Raw genomic sequence first — 26,452 nt, 5'->3', positions numbered from 1 at the left:
GTCCTTAATAGCAGCCAGCGTTCGTCCACCCAGAGGGCAGAGCCTCCCCGGACGGGGCACCAGGTGCCGGGGGGGTGTTGGCACCGAGTTCTATGGTGTCGAGTGCTTTCCATCCATTTGTGGTGATGTGTCTTCTCTCCCTCCTTTTGCCGGGGGGCGGGGCGGGGGCGCTGATATATATATGTTTTTTTCCTGCTCCATTTTTTTTTTTCATCTTTACAGTTTGGAGATTGTACAGTGTCTTTTTGTGGTTATGTTGGGAGTTTGCCTTTTCCATTTCCTGGTGGATGCTCCCAGATTTTAGTGCCCTTTTAGGCCGTGAAGCAGCTTTTAAGCAGGGAGTGGTTGAGAAACCATCCGAGCTGGGCTTCCCTGGAGCACCTCTTGGCCTTGCCGTTCCTCCTGCCTCATCTGCACCTGCTTCTGTTGTGTGGTGTGTTTGTACTTTTTCCTGTGATTTTTCAGTTCTGCCAACCATTCTTTTTCACTGGTATTTTCTACAAGGAGCCTGGTAATGAAACTAAGGAAAATATATATGAGGTTCTCTTGAAGATGAAGAGAAAACTTGGAAGGTGGTTGAGAGTCTCACACCTCGTCTGCTGTTGGGTGGAAGCTGCTGCTCCAGCCGCCTCTGGCCTCACGTCTGGCCCTCTGCTGTGCTCCCGTGCCCTCCGCTGTGCTCCCGTGCCCTCCACTGTGCTCCCGTGCCCTCCGCTGTGCTCCCGTGCCCTCCGCTGTGCTCCCGTGCCCTCCGCTGTGCTCCCGTGCCCTCGTGCTTGGGAGCTCTTTGTTCTTCCCAGTCTGAAGGTGTCGGCAGCTCCCAGCATGCGTGAGGGCGCCCTCATTTCTGGCCCTCTTTCTTCCTGGGCCCCTCGGCCTGGAGCGTCCTCCCGGACACTTGCATTGTGGGCTTATCCCTCAGACGCTGAGGCAGCGTTCAGACAAGGAGGAGCCTTTATTTGTGGGTCACTTTGGCAGATGGGATTATTTTATCCTCGAGAGGGTAAAATCTGTGTCACTCAGTTCAGACAGACGGATATTTTCCAGGAGATAGCTGTTCAGTGCGGACAGCAGTGGCCCGTGTTGGCTCTGACAGGGTCTGGAGTTGCTGGTCCTGCCTGGAGGCCTGGCCAGGCATTCACAGCAAGGGGGTGTCTTTGGATGGTTGCAGCTCCCGTCTCTTTGTTTGCCATGTGGAAATAATACCATCTGTTAGCTGAGGCTCGTTAGAGGCTCCAAATAAAATAACATATGAACGTAAAGCACGGTGCAGATGTAATTTGAAATGGATCGTTAAGCCCTAGTCATGACTTAGGGGCTGGGAAGCTGTCCTGAGCCGGGGTTGCCCATGTGCTCTTCCCAGAGCACAGACTCCAGGGTTCGTTCCCAGCCTGTAGATGAGGAGATTGAGGCCCAGGAAGTCCTGCACCGAAAGCCTCCGCTGGGAGCAGCAGCTGCGGGGCCGGGCTTGAGGAGTGGCTGGCCACCTGCCCCGACGTTCATGTCTGTAACGTGCCCCTGGGTTCAGACGGTCAGAGCTGGCCATGAGTGTGGGTGGGTGGATTCCCCACACCCACAACAGCCCGTGATCCGTAGTTTCCAAGGTGCCTTTGTTTTCCCTACTCTGTTGGTCCATGGGAGCGAGGAGCGGAGCCTCACAGCCTGCGAAGCATAAACTGTGTCAGACCTCGGCGACGCAGGGACGGCTGGAGGGAGGCGCGCCCTGACACAGGCTGCACTGTTGACTGCTCAGTTGGAGGCCCTTCCTTGAAAACATGAGCTGTGACTCATCTGTAATAAACCTGTTAGTCGTGGTCTGTGAGGGTAATTGCTGGTTTATGGATGTGACTGACCAAGTTCTGGCCAGTTGCTGCCTTGTGTTTTCTGACTGGGGTGAGGTTCTGAACGAGGTGAATTCTCTGGCAAATCCAAGAGGAGGCACTGTGTTTCGCGTGCACCCTCACCATCCCTCCAGCCCACCTCGAGCTCTGTCTCATTTGCTCACTCACTCACACATACATTATGTGTTAGGAGTACCTGTGTACCCTGGCTTTTAAGAGATTACACATAAAAACACAAATCTGAGCTGATTTTTACTTGGAAATAATTTGCCACAATTCAGTTTAAGCAATTAAAGTGTTGGAGCTTATAAGTAAATGTTAATTTTTCTCTTTTTGGGAACATAGGTATTGCTTTTTTAAAAATGCGCTCAGGCCCAGCGCGGTGGCTCATACCTGTAATCCCAGCACTTTAGGAGGCCAAGGTGGGTGGATCACACTTGAGGTCAGAAGTTCGAGACCAGCCTGGCCAACATGGTGAAACCCCGTCCCCACTAAAAATACAAAAAAATGAGCCAGGTGTGGTGGCATACACCTATAATCCCAGCTACTCGGGAGGCTGAGGCTGCAGTGAGCCGAGATCGCGCCACTGCACTCCAGCCTGGGTGACAAGAGCAAGACTCCGTCTCAAATAAAAGTTTAAAAAGCGCTTCTATTTGCAAACAGACATGAGTTACATAGTCTTCATTGGTTTGTGCATCCCGAATTCGGAATTAGGAAGCATGTAAATGATGCCTGTTTGGGGCTCTGGGATATGAGCCTTCTTTTCATTCACCTCCATCCCTTCCCTGCTCCTTTGCCAGTTGGGCATAAATGATCACAGAAAGGCACTCTGAGGTAACAAAAGTTTGGTTATTCTGTAATAATGTTTTTCATGTTTTAACATGCAATTATGTGTTTCCTTAAAGTATTTAGTATTTAATTTTAATGAGAACTATAATGAGAAGTAATTCTGTAGGGCCCATAAATAGATTTTTACACCATGAAGTTCAAGTTTGTTTTTTCTCTTAAGAATGTCAGCCCATACTTGGGGATTTATTCACCCAGTTTTCCATATAATGCCTCGGAAAGATGATAGAGGCAAATAAGGAAAAGGCATATCCTGCTCAGGCACGTGGTGTGCTAGGAGGGCCATGCAGGCTGCAGCAAGTTCACCCTGGCCTCTCCCTGCCCATTCCCCCTCACCCTTTGCCTCATTCCTGTTGGGCCAGCTCTCTGCAAACCTGGTCCAGAGTATTGCTGGTTTATCCTGGACTAAATGCTGTCTTCCCAAGGCTTCAACATCTCTGGAGAGTTCCATGTTTTCCGACTCTCAGGTGAAATGGACTGCGTTCTTCAAAGATAGAAGCTGGTTCTGAGGTCTGAGCCTGGGTTGTCGATCTCCTTCACCAGTAGCTCTTGATGTTCCACCTGGAACGTTTGCCCAGGAAGTTGACCTCATCTTTTTCTGTCTCATGGTGGAGACCTACCTGTCAGTAGCTGTGTTGTGCTTTGATGCCCAGACGCCAAGATCTAGAAGGGCCCTGAGAGAAGGGACCAAGCGCCCATGGTGGTGTGAGGTGGAGGGTGGGAAGCAGAGCTGTGGGCGGCGGAGGTGCAGCACTCCCGCCGTGGGCCGTGGCCGCTGTGGGCTGGTCCGTCCGTGCCAGACTCTGCCATGTTTTGGCCACTTTTTGTTTGTGCACGTTTGTGCAGAGATAGTTAACACAAGGACCTTATTTTGCTTTTGTAGTTATATGATTATGCAGATGAATAGGTGTGTGAGGGGATTAAAGCCACGTTTGCGTATGTGGCATTGCTCCCAGTGTTAACGGTGGGATTTATGGGCTGGATGGGGTGGGAGAGGAGGCAGTGGGTGGTCCTTACTTTAATCTGGAATTTTTTTTATGCCATTATCCTCTATTTACAGCTTTCAGAAATCAGCTGGTGTCACTGCACATATGTTTAGAGCCGTTGCTAAGGTGACGAGCCCAGCAGCCCACACAGGCCTTCTGGAACCTTCTGGAAGGCAGGGAAGCTGCGTGGTGGGGTCTGTTCACGTTGGGGCCTTATCCCTCCAACCTGTGGGAATCTGCAGATTGCCCTGTTCCAACTTAAATTGTCTGCTTCCTTTTGGTTTGATTGCCTGATTAATAATTTAAAACGAAAAACCCTGTGATGTATTTAATACAGATAGAAATGGCCCCACAGCATGTTTCCAAACCGGGTCTCCTTGCTGTGATGGCAGCAGAACTCTAGTCTCCTCCGCGGGTCCACCCATCTCGTTCTCCTTAGCAGCAGAGCTGTGGGCTTCAGGCTTTTTGCAGTGGAAACCTTGATTTCTTTTCTAATATTGCATATAAACAGTCCACATGATTTGGGTTATGACTTATTAATTTTTTCCTGGGCATATGTTTAAAGGATTCTGAAGCCATTTACATTTTAAAAATGTCCTTTCCGGATGTGTTGGTGAGTCTAGTCTGCTTTGGAAGGTAGAATGTCCGTCCTGGACTCTGTTGGCTGATGTTCACTCCCACATCACTGCCCACGTTTGGACATTGAAAAGGTGCCTTCCTAAACGTTTTTCAGGTCTGGACTCTCTGAGAATTGGGCAAAAGCTGTGCATCCTCTTCCCGGGACTGTCCCCATACCTGTACATTTTCTGTCTGATTTCTGAGGTTTCAGAGCTCTCTGGGCCCTTGTGCCTCTTCCAAGATTTTGTTTTGCCAATGAACAGCCTCCTGTTAGCACTAGAGTTTGTAGTTTTTATTTAAATGAAATTTGTTAATTATATTGTCTCTTTTTGTAGAATGTAATCGTGTTAGAAAAAAAGATGAGTGCAAAGTACTGTTTCCCCTTTTCTAACCAAGATTTCTTGATAAAAAATTTACAACAGGGCTGGGTGCCGTGGCTCATGCCTGTAATCCCAGCACTTTGGGAGGCCGAGGCGGGTGGATTGCCTGAGGTCAGGAGTTCAAGACCAGCCTGGACAACATTGTGAAACCCCATCTCTACTAAAAATACAAAAACTAGCCGGGCGTGGTGGCGCATGCCTGTAATCTCAGCTACTCAGGGGGCTGCAGGAGAACCGCTTGAACCCGGGAGGTGGAGGTTGCACTGAGCCGAGATGGTGCCACTGCACTTCAGCCTGGGCAACAGAGTGAGACTCCGTCTCAAAAACAACAACACCAAAAATTACAACAGAAGACATCTGCCCTAATCAAAAGTGAAAGACGACATGTTTGTGAATGAGTATACAGTGTGACACTTCATCAGATATTTTACAAAGCATTTTACAGTTTCTTGCTAGAAATTCCATTTCTAGTTGTAAACCTTAGATATGCAAAGAAACAGACAAATACTCATTTTAGTGTTGTTTGTATTCGCAAAAAGTTGGAAAAAACAAATGTCAGTCAACAGGAGGATGGATTTTTCAGACAACAAGGAGCACACACTGCAGTTGTCATAAGAACAGTAGAACTGCCTGTATCCACACAGATAAACCCCAAAGCACAATTTGAAGGGAATAGGGACGGCAGGAACCATCCAATGCGTTACCTGCAAAGACAGCAGCCGGCCTTGGTGTAGGCTTATGTGTAGCGTGAGTATCAAAGCACCGAGAGGAATGATTAGCCTCAAAATCAGATCGACGCTGAGGAGGAACCAGAGCAGGGTGGGGCTTATATAAGGGGCTTCAACCATTATGTAATTTTTAAATGTTAAAATTCTAAAGCAAATACGGCAGAATGAACAGATGGTGGATGTGTGTTTGTATTCTCCTTCATACTTTTCTGTGTGCTTGAAAAATTTTAAAGGAAACATTAGCTGTTGCTAATTTGTTATAAAATGATATGGTTAGAAAATATTTTCTATGTAGAAATTATAAAATATAATAACCCATTCAAAATAAATTGAGGGTTCGTCTAAATTTCTGAAATGGTTTGTGAAAGAACCACCTTTATATTTGACTCTTCACAGACGCTGCGTGTGCTCAGGGCAGGATGGGCTCCTCGGACCATGGGGCTTTCAGATCTGACCTGTGTGGTGCTACCGACCAGCTTTCCCCAGTTCTCGGTTTTTGTTTGTTCGTTTGTTTGCTAGTGTAGCCTTCAAGCAAACCTGGGCCCCTCTTACTCCTTTGTTTGTACTGAGGGGGAATTCAGACATCTCTAGGTCCTTTTATTGCCTAATGCATGATTTTGACCTAAATAGCAAAAATTCACCTTCATTGTGATAATGGACTGGAAAATGGACCTTTTGGCAGGCGTCACAGGAAGAAGTTTCTAGATGGGATGTGGGTTCTGGTCTTGGTGTTCTTGAGAACCTATAGTTACAGGGATCCTGGGGGTGCAACGCTCACCCATCAGCGGTTACACCCAGGACATCTGTCCTCCTGGTTTAGAGACTCAGGTCACGAGCAGATGGACTCATCATTCCTTCCTGGGTCCTAAGTCCATTGAGGCCCTGGGTGGTGACTTTGAGGGAAAGGAGGTCCTCATGTGCTTTCATTACGGGTTTTCATTATGCGTCTATATCTGGGTGATTTGGTTGTTACTAATTAGGCTTATTTTGCTCCAAGTATTCACTTGGCAAACCTTTTAGTTAAGAAAGGGAAATTATTGTTTTGCCTGGCTGATTTTCTAAATGCTGAAAAGAGCAGAGATGATTTTTTCTTTAAACCTGTTTTTGCAAAAGCTCGCTCTTTTTTTTTTTTTTTTTTGAGATGGAGTGTTGCTCCTTGCTGCCCAGGCTGGAGGGTAGTGGTGTGATCTTGGCTCACTGCAACCTCCGCTTCCCAGGTTCAAGCAATTCTCCTGTCTCAGCTTCCCAAGTAGCTGGGATTATAGGCGCGCACCACCACGCCCAGCTAATTTTTGTATTTTTAGTAGAGACAGTCACCATGTTGGCCAGGCTGGTCTCAAACTCCTGACCACAGGTGATCGCCCACCTCGGCCTCCCAAAGTGCTGGGATTACACAGGTGTGAGCCACAGCGCCTGGCCCTTTTTTTTTTTTTTTTTTTAAACAGAGTATATGTTAAGTACAGGATTTCTACTCAGGCCCTTTTCAAACCCATGTTTTAATTTTGCAGGTAGTCAGTATCTGTCAACACCCCTGTAAGCAGGTAGCTGTCCTGGCTTGGTAGGGGAGGGGCTAACAGAGACCCACATGCTGGAGGACACAGTGTGGCGCTCACGGCAGCACATGGACCCTGAGTGAACGTGCTGGGCTGCAGAGGTCGCACCCCCTGGCACAGTGAGGGTGCGTCTCGGGGCGGCACACCCACTGAAGTTGGGTACTTGGGGCAGTGTCCTGGGAGCCTGACCGGCCAGCGTCCTGGGATGGCTATAGTGGGGGGCCCCTGAGGCTCCTGAGTGGCAGAGCGACACAGTGGTCCTGGTGTGTAGGGAGTCACCGTGATACTGGCACCAGCTGATGTGGGAGGCAGGTCACTGTGTTGCTTATCACCCATGGGATAGTGAGCTTGGAAGCTGGACCCTCACGCTCAGCAGGTGCTTGCAGCCCAGGAGCTGTGGTCCCAGTAGAGGGGGATTCCACACACAGTAGACTGAAGGGCACACCATAGAGAACAGAGGGAGAGGAACAGGCATTGCTCACTCCAGCCTCGCTCGTGCGACTTGGGCAAGCTTGCTTTCCACCAAGGAAAGACCTGCGCATTGTCTGCCTGGTTAGAATTGCTTAGACCAGGCCGGGCGCAGTGGCTGACGCCTGTAATCCCAGCACTTTGGGAGGCCGAGGCGGGTGGATCCCGAGGTCAGGAGATCTAGACCATCCTGGCTAACACGTTGAAACCCTGTCTGTACTATAAAAAATACAAAAAAATTATCTGGGCATGGTGGCGGGCGCCTGTAGTCCCAGCTACTGGGGAGGCTGAGGCGGGAGAATGGGGTGAACCTAGGAGGCGAAGCTTGTAGTGAGCTGAGATTGCGCCACTGCACTCCAGCCTTGGCAACAGAGCGAGACTCCGTCTCAAAAAAAAAAAAAAAAAAAAAAAAAGAATTGCTTAGACCATGTTCATGTATTGCGCAGTAAGGTTAACAGTGACGAAAACTGTGAGTGTCTGATGGCAAATCCAATGAGACCCAGTGCTCAGCTGTGCTTGGTCACGTGGTACTGAGGATTCCGAGCCACCTGAAGTCCTCTCCTTTCTGACGTTTCTTTGGGAGCATTTGGGCATGGGGCTTCATCCATTAATCTGTGTGTTTGGCATTTTAATTTGCAGTTTTTTTGTGTGTGTTTTTTGTTTGTTTGTTTTTGAGACAGCGTCTCACTCTGTTGCCCGGGCTGGAGTAGAGTGGTGTGATCTCAACTCACTGCAGCCTGTGCCTGCCAGGTTCAAGCGATCCTCCCACCTCAGCCTCCCAAATAGCTGGGACTACAGGTGTGCACCATCACGCCTGGCTAATTTTGTTTTTTTCTTTTTTGTAGAGCCAGGGTTTCACCATGTTGCCCAGGCTAGTCTCCACCTCCTGAGCTGAAGCAATCCACCGTACCTGCCCTCCCAGAGTGCTGGGATTACAGGCATGAGCCACCGTGCCCGGCCTGCAGTTGTTCTCTAATGGAAAGACATTCCTTTATATTTAAAATGTTACACTTGTATTGAAACCCTTTTATCATCTCTCATGTAGTCAGAACATTAGAAGCAGATAGGTAGAGAGTGGGGACTCCTTAGCCGGGCATGGTGGCTGACGCCTGTAATCCCAGCACTTTGGGAGGCCGAGGCGGGCGGATCACGAGATCAGGGGATCGAGACCATCCTGGCTAACACAGTGAATCCCCGTCTCTACTAAAAATACAAAAAAAAAAATTAGCCAGGTGTGGTGGCGGGTGTCTGTAGTCCCAGCTACTCAGGAGGCTGAGGCAGGAGAATGGCGTGAACCCAGGAGGCGGAGCTTGCAGTGGGCCGAGATCGCGCCACCGCACTCCAGCCTGGGCGACAGAGCGAGACCCTGTCTCAAAAAAAAAAAAAAAAGAGTGGGGACTCCTTGTACGGTGTGCTATTAGGACAGGCCGGGTCTCCTAGTGCCTGTGCTCCCCGTCGTGGCCCAGCCCGGGGGAGTGGTGCCCACAGGTGGCTTTCCGTCCTTACAGAGCGTCACTTTAACCTTGTGTCTCATTAAAGTGCTGGGTTCCCACCAGTGCAGAAGAAACAGTGGTTGTGCTCTTAACTTTAGAAGAAATTGTGAGAAATCTGGGCAATGTCCTGATACAGGACTCCTCCTGGACCCCGTCTGGCCCCTCCTTCAGTGTTTACCTGGCCCGTAGCACCACAGAAGCCCACAGCAAACACACTCTTTCCTTCCTGGGTCTTTGAATCCTGCGTGTGCTGTTTCCTGGGTCTTTGAATCCAGTGTGCTGTCTGTGGACGCACATCCCCCTCTAGGTCTGATGACGATTTTGGAGGTGCGGGCAGTTGTGTGCCCTGGCGTGTGTGCATTTGGTGGCTGCTCCCCAGCACCTGCTCCCAGCCAGGCACCAGGTCCAGCTCTGTTGATGTGGCTCTTGCCTCAACCCCTCAAGTCTTGAGTAGCCCACAAGGACAGGGGCTCTGAGCTCCAGAGGTATCCTGGACAAGTGGCCAGAGGCCTGGGTTCTGTGGATTACATGGCAGAAAACTATGTGGCTGAAAACTGGATCAGCAAATTAACAGTTAAAGGTTTTTCAAACCAACTGGCAGGAATAGTATCTAAGGTTTCCTGTGATGTTGGCCATCACTTCTTTATTTAGAAACTCTAATAAAAGACCCATCTGAGAGAGTCACAGGGCATCTTGAAGCATGTTGCATGGTCATGTTTGTGGCGGATGCCTCAGCAGAGGCAGGGTTCTGGCCAGCCAGCTGCTGGCGTGCGGGGATCCTGCCCTGCGTTTCTCCTAGCCCTTTAGAAGCACCAGCTGTAGGGAAAACTCACAGGTACTCTCTGGGTCAAACCATAAAAAAAGCTTGTGAGAACCCACACTGAGGCCTCTCACGGTCAGTGATGCCTTGGTCCTTGCTGTTTGCAGGCCCCTGGGCGCCCATGTGCTATGCCCCAGGGCTCAGCTGAGGTGCAGAGACACAGACTTGTCATCTTACCTCAGCTTGGGTGTGTGACGGGGCTTTGCAAACCAAAGGTTCCCTGCCAGCGCGACGTCACTCGCTGTTCTGCTACAGGGTCCTGAGGCAGGGCAGGATGCACACACAGGCTTACATCCTGCCAGCGCGTCATCACTCACTGTTCTGCTACGGGGTCCTGGGGCAGCACGCGCAGGCTTTCATGGGAGGGGTATAGCGTTCATAGGGAGAGGAGGGGGAGCACCTGCCCTAACCCACTGCGCACTGCGTGCTAGGTGGGAACCCACTCATCCTGAAGCTCAGGATGGCAGAGACCCCTGAATGCAGAGGCCTCAAGCTGCTCCCATGCTTCTGGGACCTGTGGGACTCACGGATGCCCCGGTGTGGATTTGTTCCTGTGCTGGAAGGAACTGGAGCCCTCTGTGCAGCCCTGTTGCAGCCCCTGCTTGGGGGTGCGCTGGCGTCTTCTGGGAACAGGGGTGGTATGAGGCTGTCACCCGCGTCTCCCAGCCTGCATGGAACGCCAGGACGATGGGGAAGGCACGCACCGAGCTCACTTCCTGTGCTTTCCACAGTGCCCCCACAGGCTGAACACGGGGCATCACGGTGTGTCCTGGTTAGTTATTTGGGGAGGTGGTCAGCAATCAGTTTTAGTCGTTTTTTATTGTTCTTTGAGGTATAACGTCCCTGCAGGAAATGGCACACATCTTAGGTGCACATATGATAAAGCTCATGTCACATGTACCTGTGGGATCTCCCAGTGAAACTGAAAGTACAGAACTCCTCCTGGACCTCCCCTCCACCCCGCTTCTTGACTGTCTGTCTGGCCCCTAGCACCGTGGGGCCCTCATGCATGCAGAAGCCCACAGCAAACACACTCGTTTCTGGCTCTTTGAATCCAGTGTGCTGTCTGTGGACACGTGTGCCCCGTGTGTTGTGGGCCACCTGGACTCATTTGCTCTTCTGCTGGTGGACATTTGGGCTTTTTGCAGTTTGAGGGTGTTTTGCACAAGTGAGTGTGGTATGACGTGGTTGCCGGCCTGTGCTGCTCATCCCTGGGGCGGGTCTGGAATGTTGCTCCTGGGCTGTGGCCCCTCATGGAGCGTGGCTGAGCCTGTGCTGTGCTCTGCTTGCTCTGCGTGAGGGTCTGGCCTACCCACCTGGCTGCTTCTCACGGCCCCACAGCATGCCGCATGCCGGCTGCCCACATGGGTGGGGTGTTTTCTCGTCACTTTGCCAGCCTGGGTTTGGACGTGGTGGGACACTCCCCCTTTGTGAGAGGAAGCAAAGCAGTGGAGGAAGAGAGGACTCCTCAGAGAATGGCAGGCTCAGAGGAGTAAGAAGAGGTGGACCCTGAGAGGAGGTTGTTTCCTTTCAGTCTTGGGGTACCCACATGTCACCAGCTTCAGAAACTTGGCCGCATTGGCAGTACACTCACTGGGAGTTGACTCCCAGTCAGCAGGGATTGTGAAGGCCGTTGATGAGGGCTGGGCATCAGACGTTGTCCTGAGCCCACAGCCTGGGGACAGTGTTTCTTCTTTGCTCTTTTCTTTTTCTTCTTTCTCTCTCTCTCTTTTTCTTTTTTTTAAGACAGTGTCTCACTCTGTTGCCCGGGCTGCAAGCCTGGCTTTTTTTTTTTTATATATTTTTTTTATAAGAGACAGGATTTCATCATGTTACCCAGGCTGGTCTTGAACTGGGCTCAAGCGATCCACCCACCTCAGCCTCCCAAAGCGCTTGTTTTACAGGCGTGAGCCACTGCACCTGGCCTTATTTCTGTATTTTATAGATTGAGAAACTTAGATACATCTGACCGCAGATTGAAGGCTCTTAACCAGTTAGGCCAGCATTTGAATTGTCCTGACTGCTTCCAGTGGTGAGAAAGTAGTTTACCTCTCTGTTCACAACACACGCCCACATACTGGGAACATACTCACAAAATAATAGCGGCTCTTTCCATGATGGTGTGCAGCGCCACCTAATGTTTCCTGTTCTGTATTATTTCACTTTCACAAAATGGCTTTATTCATAATTGCCAAAACTTGGAAGCAGCCAAGATGTCCTGCAGAGGGTGAATGGATCAGTCAACCAAGGTCCATCCAGACAACAGAATATTACAAGGCCCTAAAAACAGATGAGCCTCCAGGCCTGAGAAGACAGGCCTCAGTGAAAGCAGCCCGTTTGCAAGGACTACACGCTCTAGGGTTCCAACTCTGAGGTCCGGGAAAGGGCAAAACTGTGCAGACAGCAGAAAGATCAGCGATGTCAGGGGCTGGGGAGAGGGAGGGATGGAGGGACGTGCAGCAGGAACACGGGGGACCTGGGGCAGTGAAACTACTCTGTATGATACCACAACGGTGGGTCCACATCAGGATACGTTCATCCAACCACAGACTGCACAGCACCCGGTGGACCCTGAGGTCGTGTGGACTGTGGGTGATGATGCTGTGTCCGGGGGGTCTCAGCTGTAACAAACGGCCGCTCTCGTGGGGATGCTGAGCCCAGGGGTGCAGGGGAACCCTCTGTACTTTATGCTCAATTTTGCTGTGAACCTAAAGCTGCTTTAAAAAATAAAGTATTTTTTATTTTCAATGTCTGTTTAACATGCTGAAATGATTCTGGAATTGACCTTAGGCATGACCCAAAAGTTGTGATGCAGTACTGCATCTTTGACTAGAGTTGCCAGAGCATTGTTGAGCTTGGACACTGAGTCCAGTGACCTCAGACCAGGGGCAGGCGTTTTTCTGCATGCCCCACAGGGGACCCTTGTTCCCTGGGGGTTCCCTGTCACTCTGGGGGACCACGTGTGAAATTCCCCGGGTGCACCGGGTGGGAAAGTGGCTGAGAAGCGTGGGGCAGGCCCTCTGTTCTGTTGCAGCTTGTTTCTTGAGTTTCTAATTACGTTCTCAACTGTGGACCCTTGCATTAAAAAACAAAGCAGCCCTAAGGAGTAATACAAAATATGAGCATAACGGAAAGAAATGGACGTTCCTAAGCGAATTGCTTTCTTTCTCAGTTGTACCAGGATAACCTCCTTAGACGTGTGGAGGGTGAAACTAGGGAGGTCAGGGCAGCGGGGCACTTTCCTCAGAGGGCCGTGCAGACCAGGCCCCGTGGGGGAGAACCCTGCCTGGTCTCCGTGCCTCTCTCGTTGTGTTTGTCATCTGCTTTTTTCTAAAGCCATTACAGTGATGATAACTTGGATTTAGATAGTGCTTTTTCATTTAATCCCCACGAAATCCTTCAGGAGAATGGGTCCTTGTCCTCATTTTATAGAGGAAGTTGGTGAGAATCAGTGAGCGGATGAGGCTGTTTTCTTGCATTTGTCTTGGCCTGCAGGTGTCATTTCTCCCCGGAGCTGCGGGTGCAGGTGGTGCCAGTGTGGAGGGACGTGTGGAGCTGTAAGGCATCTCTGTCCTCTGGGACTTGGGGGGCTCGGTGTTCCCTTCTGAATAGGTACAGCCCACCAGAGATGCTTGGGCCATCCCAGGACTTCATGGAGCTGAAGAGCGTTCACCAGGTGTTTCTCATGGGTTGAGTTTTTAGTTTTTTGTCTGTTTCAATGTTTATAGTCTGCCTGTAAAATGATCCTTTATTATGAGGGTTCTTTAATAAGTAAGGAAGTCATTTCTTTGACACCTTCTGCAGCTTCTGGCATTTTGTCTTTTAAGATTATTATCTTTTTTTTTAATATAGAGATGGGATCTTGCCATGTTGCCCAGTCTGGTCTCAAGCTCCTGGGCTGGAATGATCACTTCCACCTCAGCCTCCCAAAGGTCTGGGATTAGAGGCATGAGCCACCGCACCCTACTGAGTTTTTTAATTTTTCTTGAATGTTTTGTATGCCCTTCTTAAGAGAGAGTATGGTGAACACAGCGGTGATGACGGTTCCCAGCATGTGGGACCCACGTGCAGGAGCCATCCCAGCCCATTACCTGGAACCAAACCCAAGACCACACCGTTGTATCTGCCGAAAACATTCAAAACCATCACCATATCTTACACTAAATGAAAATAAAAATAGCACACAGGCTAGGTGTGGTGGTTCACGCCTGTAGCCCCAATATTTTGGGAGGCTGAGGCAGGAGGATCCCTTGAACCCAGGAGTTGGAGGCTGTAGGGAGCTTTGATTGTTTAATTACACTCCAGCTGGGCGACAGAGGAGACCCTGTATCTAAACATAGATCTATAAATATCTCCATCTCCCTGAATCGTTGGGTGCCTTGAACTTCCTCAGTGTTACCACACACGCAGTGGTATCAAAAGGCTCTGTCCTAAATGTGCCATTTTCCTCAGCAGTTCTTTGTTTGAACCGGCTTCCAAACAGGGTCTACACACTAAGATTCTTTGATGTCTTTTAAGTCTTTAATCTGTAAATTCTCCCTTTGTTCTTTTCTCTGGGATTTTTGCCTGTTTGTCAGAGATCGGGTCTTCTGTCCCATAGAGTGGTTCTGTCCATGAGGTATATGATGTGAACTGTGCATCTAATTTTAAATTTTCTATTAGCCTCATTATAGAGTAAAAAGAAACAAATGAAGTTAATATTAAGAATGTATCTCATCAGGCCGGGCGCAGTGGCTCATGCCTGTAATCCCAGCACTTTGGGAAGCCAAAGCAGGTAGATCACCTGAGGTGAGGAGTTCGAGACCAGCCTGGCCAACATGGCGAAACCCCGTCTCTACTCAAAATAGAAAAATTAGCTGGGCATGGTGGCATGCACCTGTAATCCCAGCTACTCTGGAGGCTGAGGCAGGAGAATCGCTTGAACCTGGGAGGCAGAGGTTGCAGTGAGCCAAGATGACACCATTGCACTCCAGCCTGGGCGACAGAGTGAGACTCCGTCTCAAGAAAAAGGAAGGTTTTTTGCTTATAATATTTTTCAAAATTTTAATTTTTGTCCTCCGGGCATATGGCACTGACTAGAACTGTACAGTCAAATTACCAGGTTGCAATCAAAAGCCACTGGTGGAAGTTTAAAGAATGTCCACAGAATCTTTGATCTGCCTCCCTTCAGAAGTGGAGCACCATTGTCGGCTCTCGAGTGTGGGCTGGACGTTGTAACTCGCCGAGGAGGAACAGGATGAGGTGGAAGTGAAGCCGTGGGCCTTCTGATACAAGAGGTGCCGCAGCTTCCTCCGCGCCACCCCATCAATCACCGTACTGGGGAAACCCGCTGTCGTGTCACTAGGACCCTCACGCAGCCCCTTGCTTCAGATACTAGGTCACAGAGGTGCTGTGGCTTCCCCCGCACCACCCTATCAATGAGTGCACTGTGGAAACCTGCTGCCTCGTCACGAGGACCCTCACGCAGGCCCACAGACGTGTCCACACATCTGCAGCTGTGTCTGTGCACCAAGGAATTTGCGCCTTCTGCCAGAGCCAGCAGCAGCCCTCCTGGTGTGCGAGCAGGCGCCTGGGAAGCAGCCCCTCCCTCTCCACTGGCCCCGCTAGCACCTGACTCACATCCTGAGCCAGGTCCCCCAGCCTTCCCACCCCCCCCAGAAGCTGCGTGGTGTCAGGAATGCTGCTGGTGTGGTGTCGGCTACATGGCCATTGTTGACAAATGCTTTCTGTGTCCTGCCCCTGACCGGACACAGAGCTAAGTGTATTACTTCCTCTTCCTTTTTGAAGTTTTAGAGATTGCTTTTTGTATTTTTATATTGAATGCTTTAAATCCTGTAAATGTTTAATGTCATTCAAATATATTTAAATCATTTTAAACATTATTAAAATGTTTATATTTAATGTGAATACTTAAAATTTTATGTTGTTACATTTTTATTTTATTTTATTTATTATTTTATTTTAATTTTATTTTTGAGACAAGATCTGACTCTTGTCTGTCGCCCAGGCTGGAGTGCAGTGGTGTGATCTCGGCTCACGGCAGCCTCCGCCTCCACCTCCCAAGTAGCTGAGATTACAGGCATGCACCACCATGCCTGACTAATTTTTTGTATTTTTAGTAGAGAGAGAGTTCCACCATGTTGGCCAGGCTGGTTTCGAACCCCTGACCTCAAGTGATCTGCCTGCCTTGACCTCCCAGACTGCTGGGATTCACTGCACCCAGTCTCATTTTGTATTTAACGTTTTAAATGATGTAAAATGCATGATTCCAAAGCCAAATACACAAAACAGAGTTTATGAAAGGAAGGTTACCTCCTACCTCATACTGTTTTTTACTTTATTCCTTCTGTCTTTCTATGGGAATTAAAAAATTTTTCTGTTGCTAGTTAATTTTTTAACAGCTTTATTGAACTACCATTGACATAAAATTCACTCATTTTAAATGTACAGCTCAGTAGGTTTTGGGAAATGTATACCATTGGGGAAACACCGTCACCTAAAAGTATAGAATATTCATCACCCGTGGGAGTCTCCTTACACCCCTTGCTTGTGTTTTTTCTCCCTTTTTTTCCTTTTTTCTGTGAAATCATTATAGACTCACAGGCAGTTGCAAAAATAGCAGCATCCCCCGTGCCCTTCCCCACCTTCGCCCAGTGGCCGGGAACATGACATTGGAAGACAGGGTGACCGCCCTGCAGACTTGATTCAGATCCCCTCGTCTTATCCTGAATACCTGGTCCTAGAGCTTCCTCGACAGCCACCGACAGACACGAGCCCTCCTCACTGAGTCCCCGCCTGTTTTCTCCCGGTTGGTGGTTTCGTCCTGGAGGAAGCCGTGGGAGTGGAGTCCACAGGGAGTGACCTAAGAGATGGGCTTTGTGTACTCCCTCAGCAGGGGTCTGCGCAGATTCGCCCGTGCGCCTGGATGTATCCACTGACTCAGCAGGGGCCTCCGCTGATCACCCGTGCGCCTGGGTGTATCCGTAGCCATCCCTTTTACTGCTGAGGGGATGCCGTGATGTGAACGAAACCCAGTTTCGAGGACACCGTTGGGACCCTTGTTGAGGGGTTTTCCCTATTGTCTATTATCAATAAAAGTTCTGTGAACATTCGCGAACAGGTCTTTATGTTCACATGAAGTTCCATTTTCTCAGATACACGTCCTGGGGTGCAGCTGTTGCGTGGGGTAGCAAGCGCACACTTAGGTTCGTAAGGCCGCCTTGCTGTTCTCCAGAGCAGCAACACCACTTCGCATTCCCACAGCAAACGAGAGAGTTCCAGCTTTTCTACATCCTCTCTGGCATCCTTGAGTATTTTGTATTTTAGCTGTTCCGATAGGTGTGCAGTAATGTGTCATTGCGGCTTTAAGTTGCGTTTCCCTAACGGCTTAGGATGTCGAGTGTCTTCATGGCTTGTTCACCATGTGCACCTCTTCTGAATGTCTGTGTCTTTTCTCTTATTTTCTAACTAATGTTTGTTGTTTGATACTTCTTTCTTCTACATACAAGCCTACTATCTGACTTGTGATTTGCAGATAATTTTCCCTGTCTGCAGTTTGTCTTTTCACTCTTTAAACTCGGTCTTTCAAAGAGCAAAAGTTTTTAATTTTGTAGAGGTCGTTTATCAGTTTTTTTCTTTTATGGGTTGTGCTTTTGGTGCCATGTCTGACAACTCTTGGCCCTAGGTCCTAAAGATTTTCTCCTGTTTTTTCCTAAAATGTGTATATGTTTTTCTAGTTTTGTTCCATATGAACCTAAGCATTTATTTTTATTTGGAGCACCTATAAATGGTACTGTGTCTTTATTTCTTGTTTTCATATGATTATTGCAGAAATAGGATGGGTGTTTGTGTGTTGATCTTGGATTCTGTGTCCTTGATGAACTCTATTAAATAAAGTTTCTTGGAATTTTTGATAGATTCCTTGTGATTTTCGACACGGACACTTAACGCCGTCTTCGGAGAGAGACAGTTTTATTCCATTTCTTCCTTTCCGCCCTGTATGCCATTCCATCTGCAACCCTCAGCACGTCACTCTTGATCATGTCAGCCTCGAGTTCTTGGTAGTTGGCCTTTATCGTGTTGAGGATATTTCTCAACACTCCTGTTTCGCTAGGAATTCTTATCATGAGTTTTGAATTTTATCAAATGACTTTCTGCACCGGTCGTGATTATGTGATGTTTCTTCTTTAGCTTGTTGGCATGGTGGGTGACACTGATTGATTGCTGGTCAAGCCAGCCGTATGTATTTTGCTGTTATCAGAAGTGTAGGTGTTCCTCGACATTTCTAAGTAGACTTCTTGCACCCGTTTTTCTCTGCGTCTCCACCTGGTCGTGTGTCTGTGGAACCTCGTTTGTCCTGTCAGCCCCACGTGCAGGTGTGCCTGGATGCCACCAGCAGCCCCTGGCAGGCAGGCTTTGTGTTCAGCCCCTTTCTTAGGAGATGCTGCCGGGCACTGCTCTGGGCCAAGCACCTTTTCATGCCCTGGTTGTGTTTTTTTGGTTTGGGGTTTGGGTTTTTTTCACACAGGGTCTCGCTCTGTCACCCAGGTTGGAGTGCAGTGGTGTGATCTTAGCTCACTGCAGCCTCGACCTCCTGGGCCCAAGGGGTCTTCCCGCCTCAGGCTCCCAAGGAGCTGGGATTACAGGTGTGTGCCACCTCGACTGATTTAATTTTTCGATATTTTTGTAAAGATGAGGTTTCCCTGCATTGCCCGGGTCTCGAACTCGTGGGCCCAAATGACCCCCCTGCCTTGGCCTGCTGAGTAGCTAGGACCACAGGGGTGAGCCACCGTGTAATTTGGGGGTAGATTGAGCACTGGGTGGCTGGTTGCTGGGTGGTGTGCACCTTGTGCTGCGGGGTAGGGGGGCGGTAGCTGCGTCCCCTTCTGCAGACCGACCTCCTCTGCATTCCCAGCAGCGGTGCGTGACACCCCTGACCTTTCTAACCTTCCTCTTCCCTGCGTGTTTCTCTCTGCTGGTCACTTCCGTGTGTTTATTTCCACACTCGCAAGCCTTGGAGGATATCTGCTGAGTCACCCTCCATCTGCCGTCCCTGCCTTATGGCCATGATTATTTTTAGCTGTGCAATTGTACCTTTAACACACATGCCTGCTTTTCTTTGTCTTCATCACGTTTAGTTTGTATCTTGGCACCTTCTGTGTAAAAGAAGCATTTTCCTTCCTCCTCTTCCCCTCCGTCTTCACAGAGCTGTGTGTCTCCTTGTCAGGCTCCAAGCTCCCTGTTGCACTCTGCAGTGGGTGCCCTGCAGCGTGTATTGGGCATGGCTAGGCCTGCCCGACTTGCTGGGAAGCCTCAAGCTGCTCCCTCGTCGTGCTCGTGCCCCTGAGGGTCCCAGTAGGGCCTAGCAGGGCGATGGGGCCCTCCTTTCTCTAGGAGGCCAAGACCCCTGAGAAGAACAGGTCCTGCAGCAAAAGGTCAGTGACACCTCTGAGGCCTTGCAAGGACATAGTGTGGCCTTTATCTCTGTCACCTTCTGAAAGACTGCTTCAGCTGAAAACCCAAACGTCTGCCCAGTAACAATGTACAACTCAGCAGACCACAAAGCAAATGCCTCTGCAGCCTTCACTTAGAACCCGTTTCACCGTCCCTTCCAATTCCACCCGCCAGGCAGCCATTTTCCACGCTTCGATGACGTCTTGTCAACTAAGTATGCATCCCTAAGTACTGTAGTTGCTATTTTCATAAATTTATGTAAATGTATCATGTATTTTGTCGCCAACATTATTATTGTGTGTGTGTGTGTGTGTGTGTGTGTGAGAGAGAGAGAGAGAGGGAGAGAGAGAGAGAGAGAGGGGAGAGGGTCTGGCTCTGACGCCCGGGCTGGAGTACAGTGGCATGATCTTGGCTCACTGCAGCCTCGACCTCCTGGACTCAAGTGATCCTCCTGCCTCAGCCTCCCTGGTAGCTGAGACCGCCGGCGTGCACCACAGTGCCTGCCTAATTTTTAAATGTTTTGTAGAGACAGGGTTCCTCAACATTATTTGTGAGATTGACTTATGTTGTGATGTGTTTGCTTCGTCTGCTGTATAGTGTTCCATCCTCACATCCTAGTGGCACGCTGCAAACCCCACTGCTGTGAAGCATTTCGCGCATGTCTCTTGTGTCTGTGCACCTGCCTTTCTTTTGGACGTGTATGTCCAGAATGGCATTGCTGGGCTATAGGGCATACTTGTGTTCAGTATGAGTAGAGATTGCCAGATGCGTGAGTTGGCCCTGATGGGAGTGTACCAATTTCCTTTACTCCACCTCTTCACCAGTACTTGTGTGTATGAGTCAGGGTTCTCTAGAGGGACAGCACTAATAGGATAGATGTATATATGGAGGGGAGTTTATTGGGAGTATTGACTCACACAATCACGAAGTGAAGTCCCACAATAGGCCGTCGGCAAGCTCTGCCTGGAAGCCAGTCCGAGACCCAAAACCTCAAAAGTTGGGAAGCCAGCAGCGCAGCTTTCAGTCTGTGGCCGAAGGCCCAAGAGCTCCTGGCAAACCACTGCTCTAGGTCCAAGAACCCAAAAGCTGAAGCACTTAGAGTCTGATGTTCGAGGGCAGGAAGCATCCAGCATGAGAGAAAGATGGAGGCTGGAAGACTCAGCCGGTCCAGTCCTTCCGCGTTCCTCTGCCATGCTGGCAGCTGATGAGATGATGCCCACCCAGATGGAGGGTGGGTCGGCCTCTCCCCGTCCACTGACTCTGGCGGCTGACGAGACGGTGCCCCCCCACATGGAGGGTGGGTCGGCCTCTCCCTGTCCACTGACTCAATGTGAATCTCCTTTGGCAGCTTCCTCAAGACACTCCCAGGAACAGTTACACATCCTTTAGTCCAGTCAAGTTGAAACTCAGTAGTAATCCTCACACTTACCTTGGTTTTAGTTTGCGTGTTCTTGATGACTAACGAAGGTGAGAACTTTGCGCCCACGTGCCGCCCTCCTGGCTTTTTCCCCCTTCTGTGAGGCACCCACGTCGCCCCGACTTATGTGTCCGTGCTCTTGTCGAGCGGTGCGTGTTCTGGAGCAAGGGGCCTCTGTGTGTTCCACAGCCCAGTGACCAAGCCTGTGTCTGGGGGGCAAAGCAGAGGCCAGCAATGCTGAACACGCTCTCGGTGCTGCCCCCCCTCCACCACCCCCGTGATAACAGAAAATGGAAGTGGAAACAGGGCTGCAGTAGAGAGCCTTGTGCCTTGGAGCACAGAGGGTGGGGAGCACTTTGGGAGGCCGAGGCGGGCAGATCATGAGGTCAAGAGATGGAGACTACCCTGGCCAACATGGTGAAACCCTGTCTCTACCAAAAATACAAAAATTAGCTGGGCACACTGGGGGTTTGGTTTGAACCTGTGAATTTTGGGGTGCAGGAGAGGGGCCCACACAAACATTCAAACCGTAGCAAAGAGATTCTACCTCGCGATGTGTGGTGCCTGCCTGGCCTTGGCCAGTGTGGCTTATGGGGTGAGAGGGAGGACACCCATGTTAGGAGTCCTTTGCGCAAAGCGGTAGCTGGAACCCCACAGTTGGTGTGGCCCTGAGGAGGGGAACGAGAGAGAGTTGGTGCGGCCCTCAGGAGGAAGGAGAGAGAGTTGGACTCTTGGGGAGGGCTCTTCAGAACGCGCAGGGGTTTGTGGAGGCTGGACAGAGACGCTGATGTGGACTCTGTCAGGCAGCGCGCGGGACGGCTTGGGCCCTGTGCAGGCCTCTGTCCCTCGGCTCTTCCCCTGCCCTAGGCTCAGCCTCCCTGCCCTGGGCTCAGCCCCCCTGCCCTGGGCTGCTTGCTCTCCCCTTGCCCACTGAAATGGTGAGAGGCAGTGGTGCTTCTCTTCCATACCTGGGATCGCCACAGTGCTGTGGGTCATGGGGTGTGTCACTCAAGGGCTTTGCACACAGGAGGCCTGCCAGGTATGCAGCTCTTTTTCCTTTTCTCGTTTTTTCTTTTTTTCCTCCTCTCAGTCCGTTGGAGACTTCTCTCCCTCTGAGGTGTGCACAAGGCACCACTCCTGACGCAGACGCTGGAGAGTGCGTTTCTCCCTTTCCGCAGAGCGCACAACAGCCCGCAGGGCTCAGCTGGAAAAGGCAGGGGTTGCCGTAAAGCATCCTTCAGACACCAGCCTGGGAAGCATGGCGAAAGCCAACTCCACAGAAAATACAGAAATTAGCTGGGCGTGGTGCCACGGGCCTGTACTCCCAGCTACTTGGGAGGCTCAAGTGAGCGGATCGCTTGAGCCCAGGAGGCGGAGGCTGCAGTGAGCTGTGATCACACCGCTGCACTCCAGCCTGGGCAACACAGCTGTCTCAAACAAACAAAAGAACTCTTCAGATAAAGCTAAGGTATCTGGAGCATGGCCGTGTGCTGCAGGCAGGCCAGGCCTCATCACCATGCGGGGCTGTGCCCAGGGCCGAGGTGGGAGCAAGCCCCTGGTGCCACACAGGACTGCTGCTTCCAGCTCCTCCTCACTCCCCCTTCCCCACCCTCCCCAGTGTCCCCTTCAAGGCAAACAGGCCTTTGGTGTTTGATCCTGTCAGTCATGAGTGTGTTCCTGTCTTTGGAATTGGAGCTGGGATTGAAGGTTCTTGGAGAGCTTCCCTTGAAGGGCTTCCCTCCCCTTTTCCACCCTGCCGCTGACTTCCCGTCTTCCTCCTCCTGGGCCTCTGATTCCACGTGCCTGCGTGAGGGGAGGAGCTGAATCACATCCCTTCTCGGGCCTTGGGCTCCATTCCATATTTAAACGGTCATTACACAAACTAGTGGTTGGTGGAGTTGTTCGCTTACATAAGGAGCGGAGCATTTGCCCAGGATGTACGTAAAGCCCTGTTCCGTCAACATACTGTGGAAGATAAATCTGAATTTGAAGTGTTCTCTTTCTCTCTGGGAGTGTTCGGAGGGTAATGTTGTCACATCTATTCAGAGAGAGAGACTCGCCCAGGTGGAAGGGGGCTTGGTGTTTTAATACCAATTACTGCAAATCCTTGAACAACACAGGGGTTGGGGGCGCCAGCCTCCTGTGCAGTTGAAAATTTGTGTAGAACTTTTGACTTTCCCCAAACTTAACTAACAGCCTCCTGTTGACCAGAGCCTTCCTGACCACATAAAGCCAGTCACACACGTTTTGCATGTTATGTGTGTTCTACTCTTACTGTTAGGGTAGAGCAGACTAGAGACGTGAAAATACTGAGATCATGAGGAGAAAATAGACTTAAGCCTTGCGCAGCAGCAGCGGGTCTCCACGAATGGCTTTCGTCCTCCTCGTTTTCACGTTGAGGAGGCTGAAGAGGAAGAGGAGAGATGGGTCTTGCTGTCTCAGGAGTGGCAGAGGCGGAAGAAAAGCTGCGTGTAAGTGAACCCACGCAGTGCAAACCCAGACCCAGGTTGTTCAACGTCAGTTCTGCTTACATTCCATCCCTTTATTGAGGGTGAATTTCAACCCCAAAGAAGTCTTTTTTTTCCGAGTTTTAAGAATTGTGTCATTACAAGTTTTTTCTTGTACAGTCCTTCTCACATGTTAGTGTGCAGAACAGAACATGCTTAAAATGCAGGTTTGGGTTCAGAAGGCCCGAGGGGACCTGTGAGTCTCCATGGTCCACAGACTCCCTGGTGATGGCAAGGCCTCTGGCAAGGAGTGCTCCTGGGCAGCCCCTGCCCTCAGCTCCGGCTCCCCACCCTGCCCCACAGCCCCTGCCCCGCAGCTCCTGCCCTGCAGCTCCCACCCCACACCCCGCCCTGCAGGCCCTGCCCCACAGCTCCCGCCCTGCAGCCCCAGTCCTGCCCCGCCTCACAGGTGTCTCAGGGGCGTCCTGGCCCAGCTCAGATCCTAGAAGCCCGGGAGAGGCAGCTCCGGATTCCCCACCAGTGCCTGCTCTTCACTTGTCAGCTGAAGAGACCAGATAGGCTGAAATTCCTGGGGTTTTTGCTAAACTGACCTTTCAGTAGTCAGTGTGACCACTTCTGTATCAGGCTTGATCCTGGAGGAAGGCTCTTTGATGCTCGCTGTGTCTCTTGTGGAGCAGAGGGAACCGCAGCTGGGCTCCTGTATGTGCGGAGGGGGAGGGCGCGGTGCCTGGATTGTTTAGGCGAAGGCTCTGTGCTTGCTGGCCCCTGGTGGGTGTTGGAAAACCTGCCCTGTGCCTTCCCTGGGCCGGTCTTGACAGCATCTGTCACCCGTGAGTGCTCTTGAAGCCACCTTCCGGGAGGAGCAGGGCGTCGTTGTTCCTGTCATGTCTGTCCTGCCAGCCCCGTAGAAGGATTGTCTTTTGAGCCCCATTGCAGGGGAGGTGGAGCCCCTCTGGGCTGCAGGGCCTCTCGCAGTGTGGAGAGGCACAGGGCAAGGACGGCTGTTCCCAGCATCAGCTGGTCCTGGATCCCAGAGCTGGCCGCAGACACTGTCCACTCCGCTGGGCTGAGTCGTGTCTTATTTTGGCACAGATGCGGGGCTGCCAGGTAATGGGCAAGTTCCCTGAGCCCACAGCCTTGGCGCCGTGGCTTCTGCCTCAAGGAGTGTGCCAGTGGCTCGTGTGGGGGACTCCTGCCACCCTGGACTCTCAGTGACCCTGACAGTCCACGAAGCTGGGACGGTTGCCATCCGCCAGGAGGTGAAGTAACAAGGAATGCTTTTCCCTTCCCGCGGCTGTGCCTTGCCGCTCAGCACAGGGCGTGAGTCAGCCCCAGTGGCCTGAGGCGTGTTTCAGTCTCCTGCTGACTCAAGGGTCCTGAGTTTAAAATAGACTTTGCCTGATAACTTGGAAATGAGGGAGATTTAGGCTGCACTTAAAATGAGTCTAGGCAGGGACAGCCAAGTCACCTTCCAGGGAAGGGTCTCCCCCGGGAGTGAGACCTGGCAGCTTCTGTTGTGTGGTCGGCTGTGCAGCGTCGTGATGAGAAGGCACAGGGCCAGGCCACGGAAGTGTCTAAAGCGGGGACTCCCAGCTTCAAGGACTGTTTTATGTGACAGCTCTGCCAGGGAGGCCTGGGGACATCACCACAGCCCCCACCCTCAGACAACACCCGTGAGTCAGCAGAGCCCTTTGGCCTGACTCCTGAGTGCCATGCAGCCCCTGGGAGAAGTCATTGACACGGCTGAGTAACGGTGCCTCGGCCCTCGGCTGGCTTTGCCATTTCACGGCAAGGGGTGAGGCTGACCAGCCCTGAGCCTGGTGGAGGGAACACAGGGCAGTGTGGGGGCCAGAGATGCCAGAGGCATCACCAGAGCAGCTTCTGGGAGGACAGGGATGGCAAGTCTTGGAACAGAACAAAAGCAGCTGGAGCCTCTGTCGTCATCTGGTCTCTCATTGAGAAAGACTCTAGAGTGGGCCGTGTGCTGCATGCCTGGTGCCTGCAGGCGGGTCCTGGGAGGTGTAGGCTGGGCTACATGGCAGCTACATCCAAACCAGCTTCATCCACATCCACCAGATGCTTCAGCAGCACATCTCAGCTGTCACCATCTCGATGACTATGATGAGGATGGTGGTTCATGGAGAGGCGGGGGCTAGCGTTGCAGGGCCTCAAGCGCATCGCTGCCACCGGTAACGTCGCCATCAGTAACATGTTGTAGCCAAGGCCAGGCGGACATGACGGTCCTGGAAGGGCTGCGACCTGGATGGTCTTAGCTGTCGTCATGCAGGTGGCTGGAGAAACGTCTCCAGAAAACACAGCATACACCTGGGACAACACTCCCGGGCCCCCGGAGTGTTCACTGTGATGCAGGCCGTGAAAAGTATTCTGCCTGGTGGGTGCGACCCACTTCCTTCACCTACTGAGTGGACTCCCAGATCCCTGGTCCACTGGGGAAGGTGCCTGGGCACAGCACCAAGCTAGGGACACGGAGAGAATCAGGTGTTTCAGGAGTGAAGTGATAAGCCCCACACTGTCGGGGTCCAGACTCGTAGGCCGTGGGGTCTGCCCCCTGACCACGCCAGAGCTGTTGAGTGTGTCCATGGGCCACAGACTCACATCTGGGATCAGGACGGTGGACTCTACATGGTGAAGGCCCCATTTTTACCTCCTGAGAGCAGGCAGTCTGGATTTTTTAAAATGTTAATTCCTGGTAATCGTTAAATTTCTAAACATTACCACTGAGTTTCTAGACAGCCATGAGTTTGAACGGCCTTCCCTGAGTCAGGTGCTGAGATGCCATTTCTCCAGGCTGAGACATTCCAGTTTTGTGGTGGAAAATTGGAAGAGAATGTAAAATTCATTTGTTCAGGTAGAGACAGAAAATATCTCTGGCCTCAGCCATCAGGGATGGTGGATGGAAACACCTGCTCACCTGCACCGCGGGTGGAGGCGTCAGGCAGTGAATACGTTGACCCAACCTGTCCCTCTCTCCAGAATAACTTCAAATGTATTCTTGTGCCAGTTAAATACCAAGACAGCACTTTGTGGGATTTTATCATTTATTTTGGAAAGACAGAGCAGGTCGTGAGATGGTGTTGGGGGAGAAGCATCTTGTGGTCTCACCCAAGCCTGCATCCAGGGGCAGGCGGCATACAACGTAACCTTTAGCTGACGGGGTGGAGGTGGGAGAGGCTCAGAGTGGAGCTGCCACTCACAGATGATGGGTCTGCACGTCGTGTTTCAAAAGCCACACTTTGTGCATGAGCAAGATGGGTAAATACAGGGGAGCCAGTTGCAGAAGCTGCTTCTCCTGGCATGGTCGTGCACAGAGGTGCTGCTGTGGCGAAAAGAGCGGAGACGTGTACACGGTTCAGTTTGTGT

The 26,452-nt window shown here is 51.0% G+C and overlaps 2 protein-coding genes across 5 annotated transcripts in view; one reads left to right on the top strand and one right to left on the bottom strand.

Moving 5' to 3' along the window:
• ANKRD11 (ankyrin repeat domain 11) overlaps positions 1–26,452 on the top strand; it is a 216,165-nt gene that overhangs the window by 139,420 nt on the left and 50,293 nt on the right. The window lies entirely within an intron of this gene.
• Positions 20,433–21,599, bottom strand: LOC105739462 (the record flags this gene model as incomplete). Its single annotated transcript, XM_012505535.2, is given in 2 exon segments — positions 20,433–20,812; positions 21,572–21,599. Coding segments are annotated over 2 exon segments (408 nt in total), but the record flags the coding sequence as incomplete, so codon positions are not given.

Source organism: Nomascus leucogenys, chromosome 2 (genome assembly GCF_006542625.1).
Source record: "Nomascus leucogenys isolate Asia chromosome 2, Asia_NLE_v1, whole genome shotgun sequence".
In the NCBI taxonomy this organism is placed as follows: Eukaryota; Metazoa; Chordata; class Mammalia; order Primates; family Hylobatidae; genus Nomascus; species Nomascus leucogenys.
Note: the sequence above shows the minus strand (reverse complement) of the source record. Positions and strands in the feature narration are given on the sequence as shown.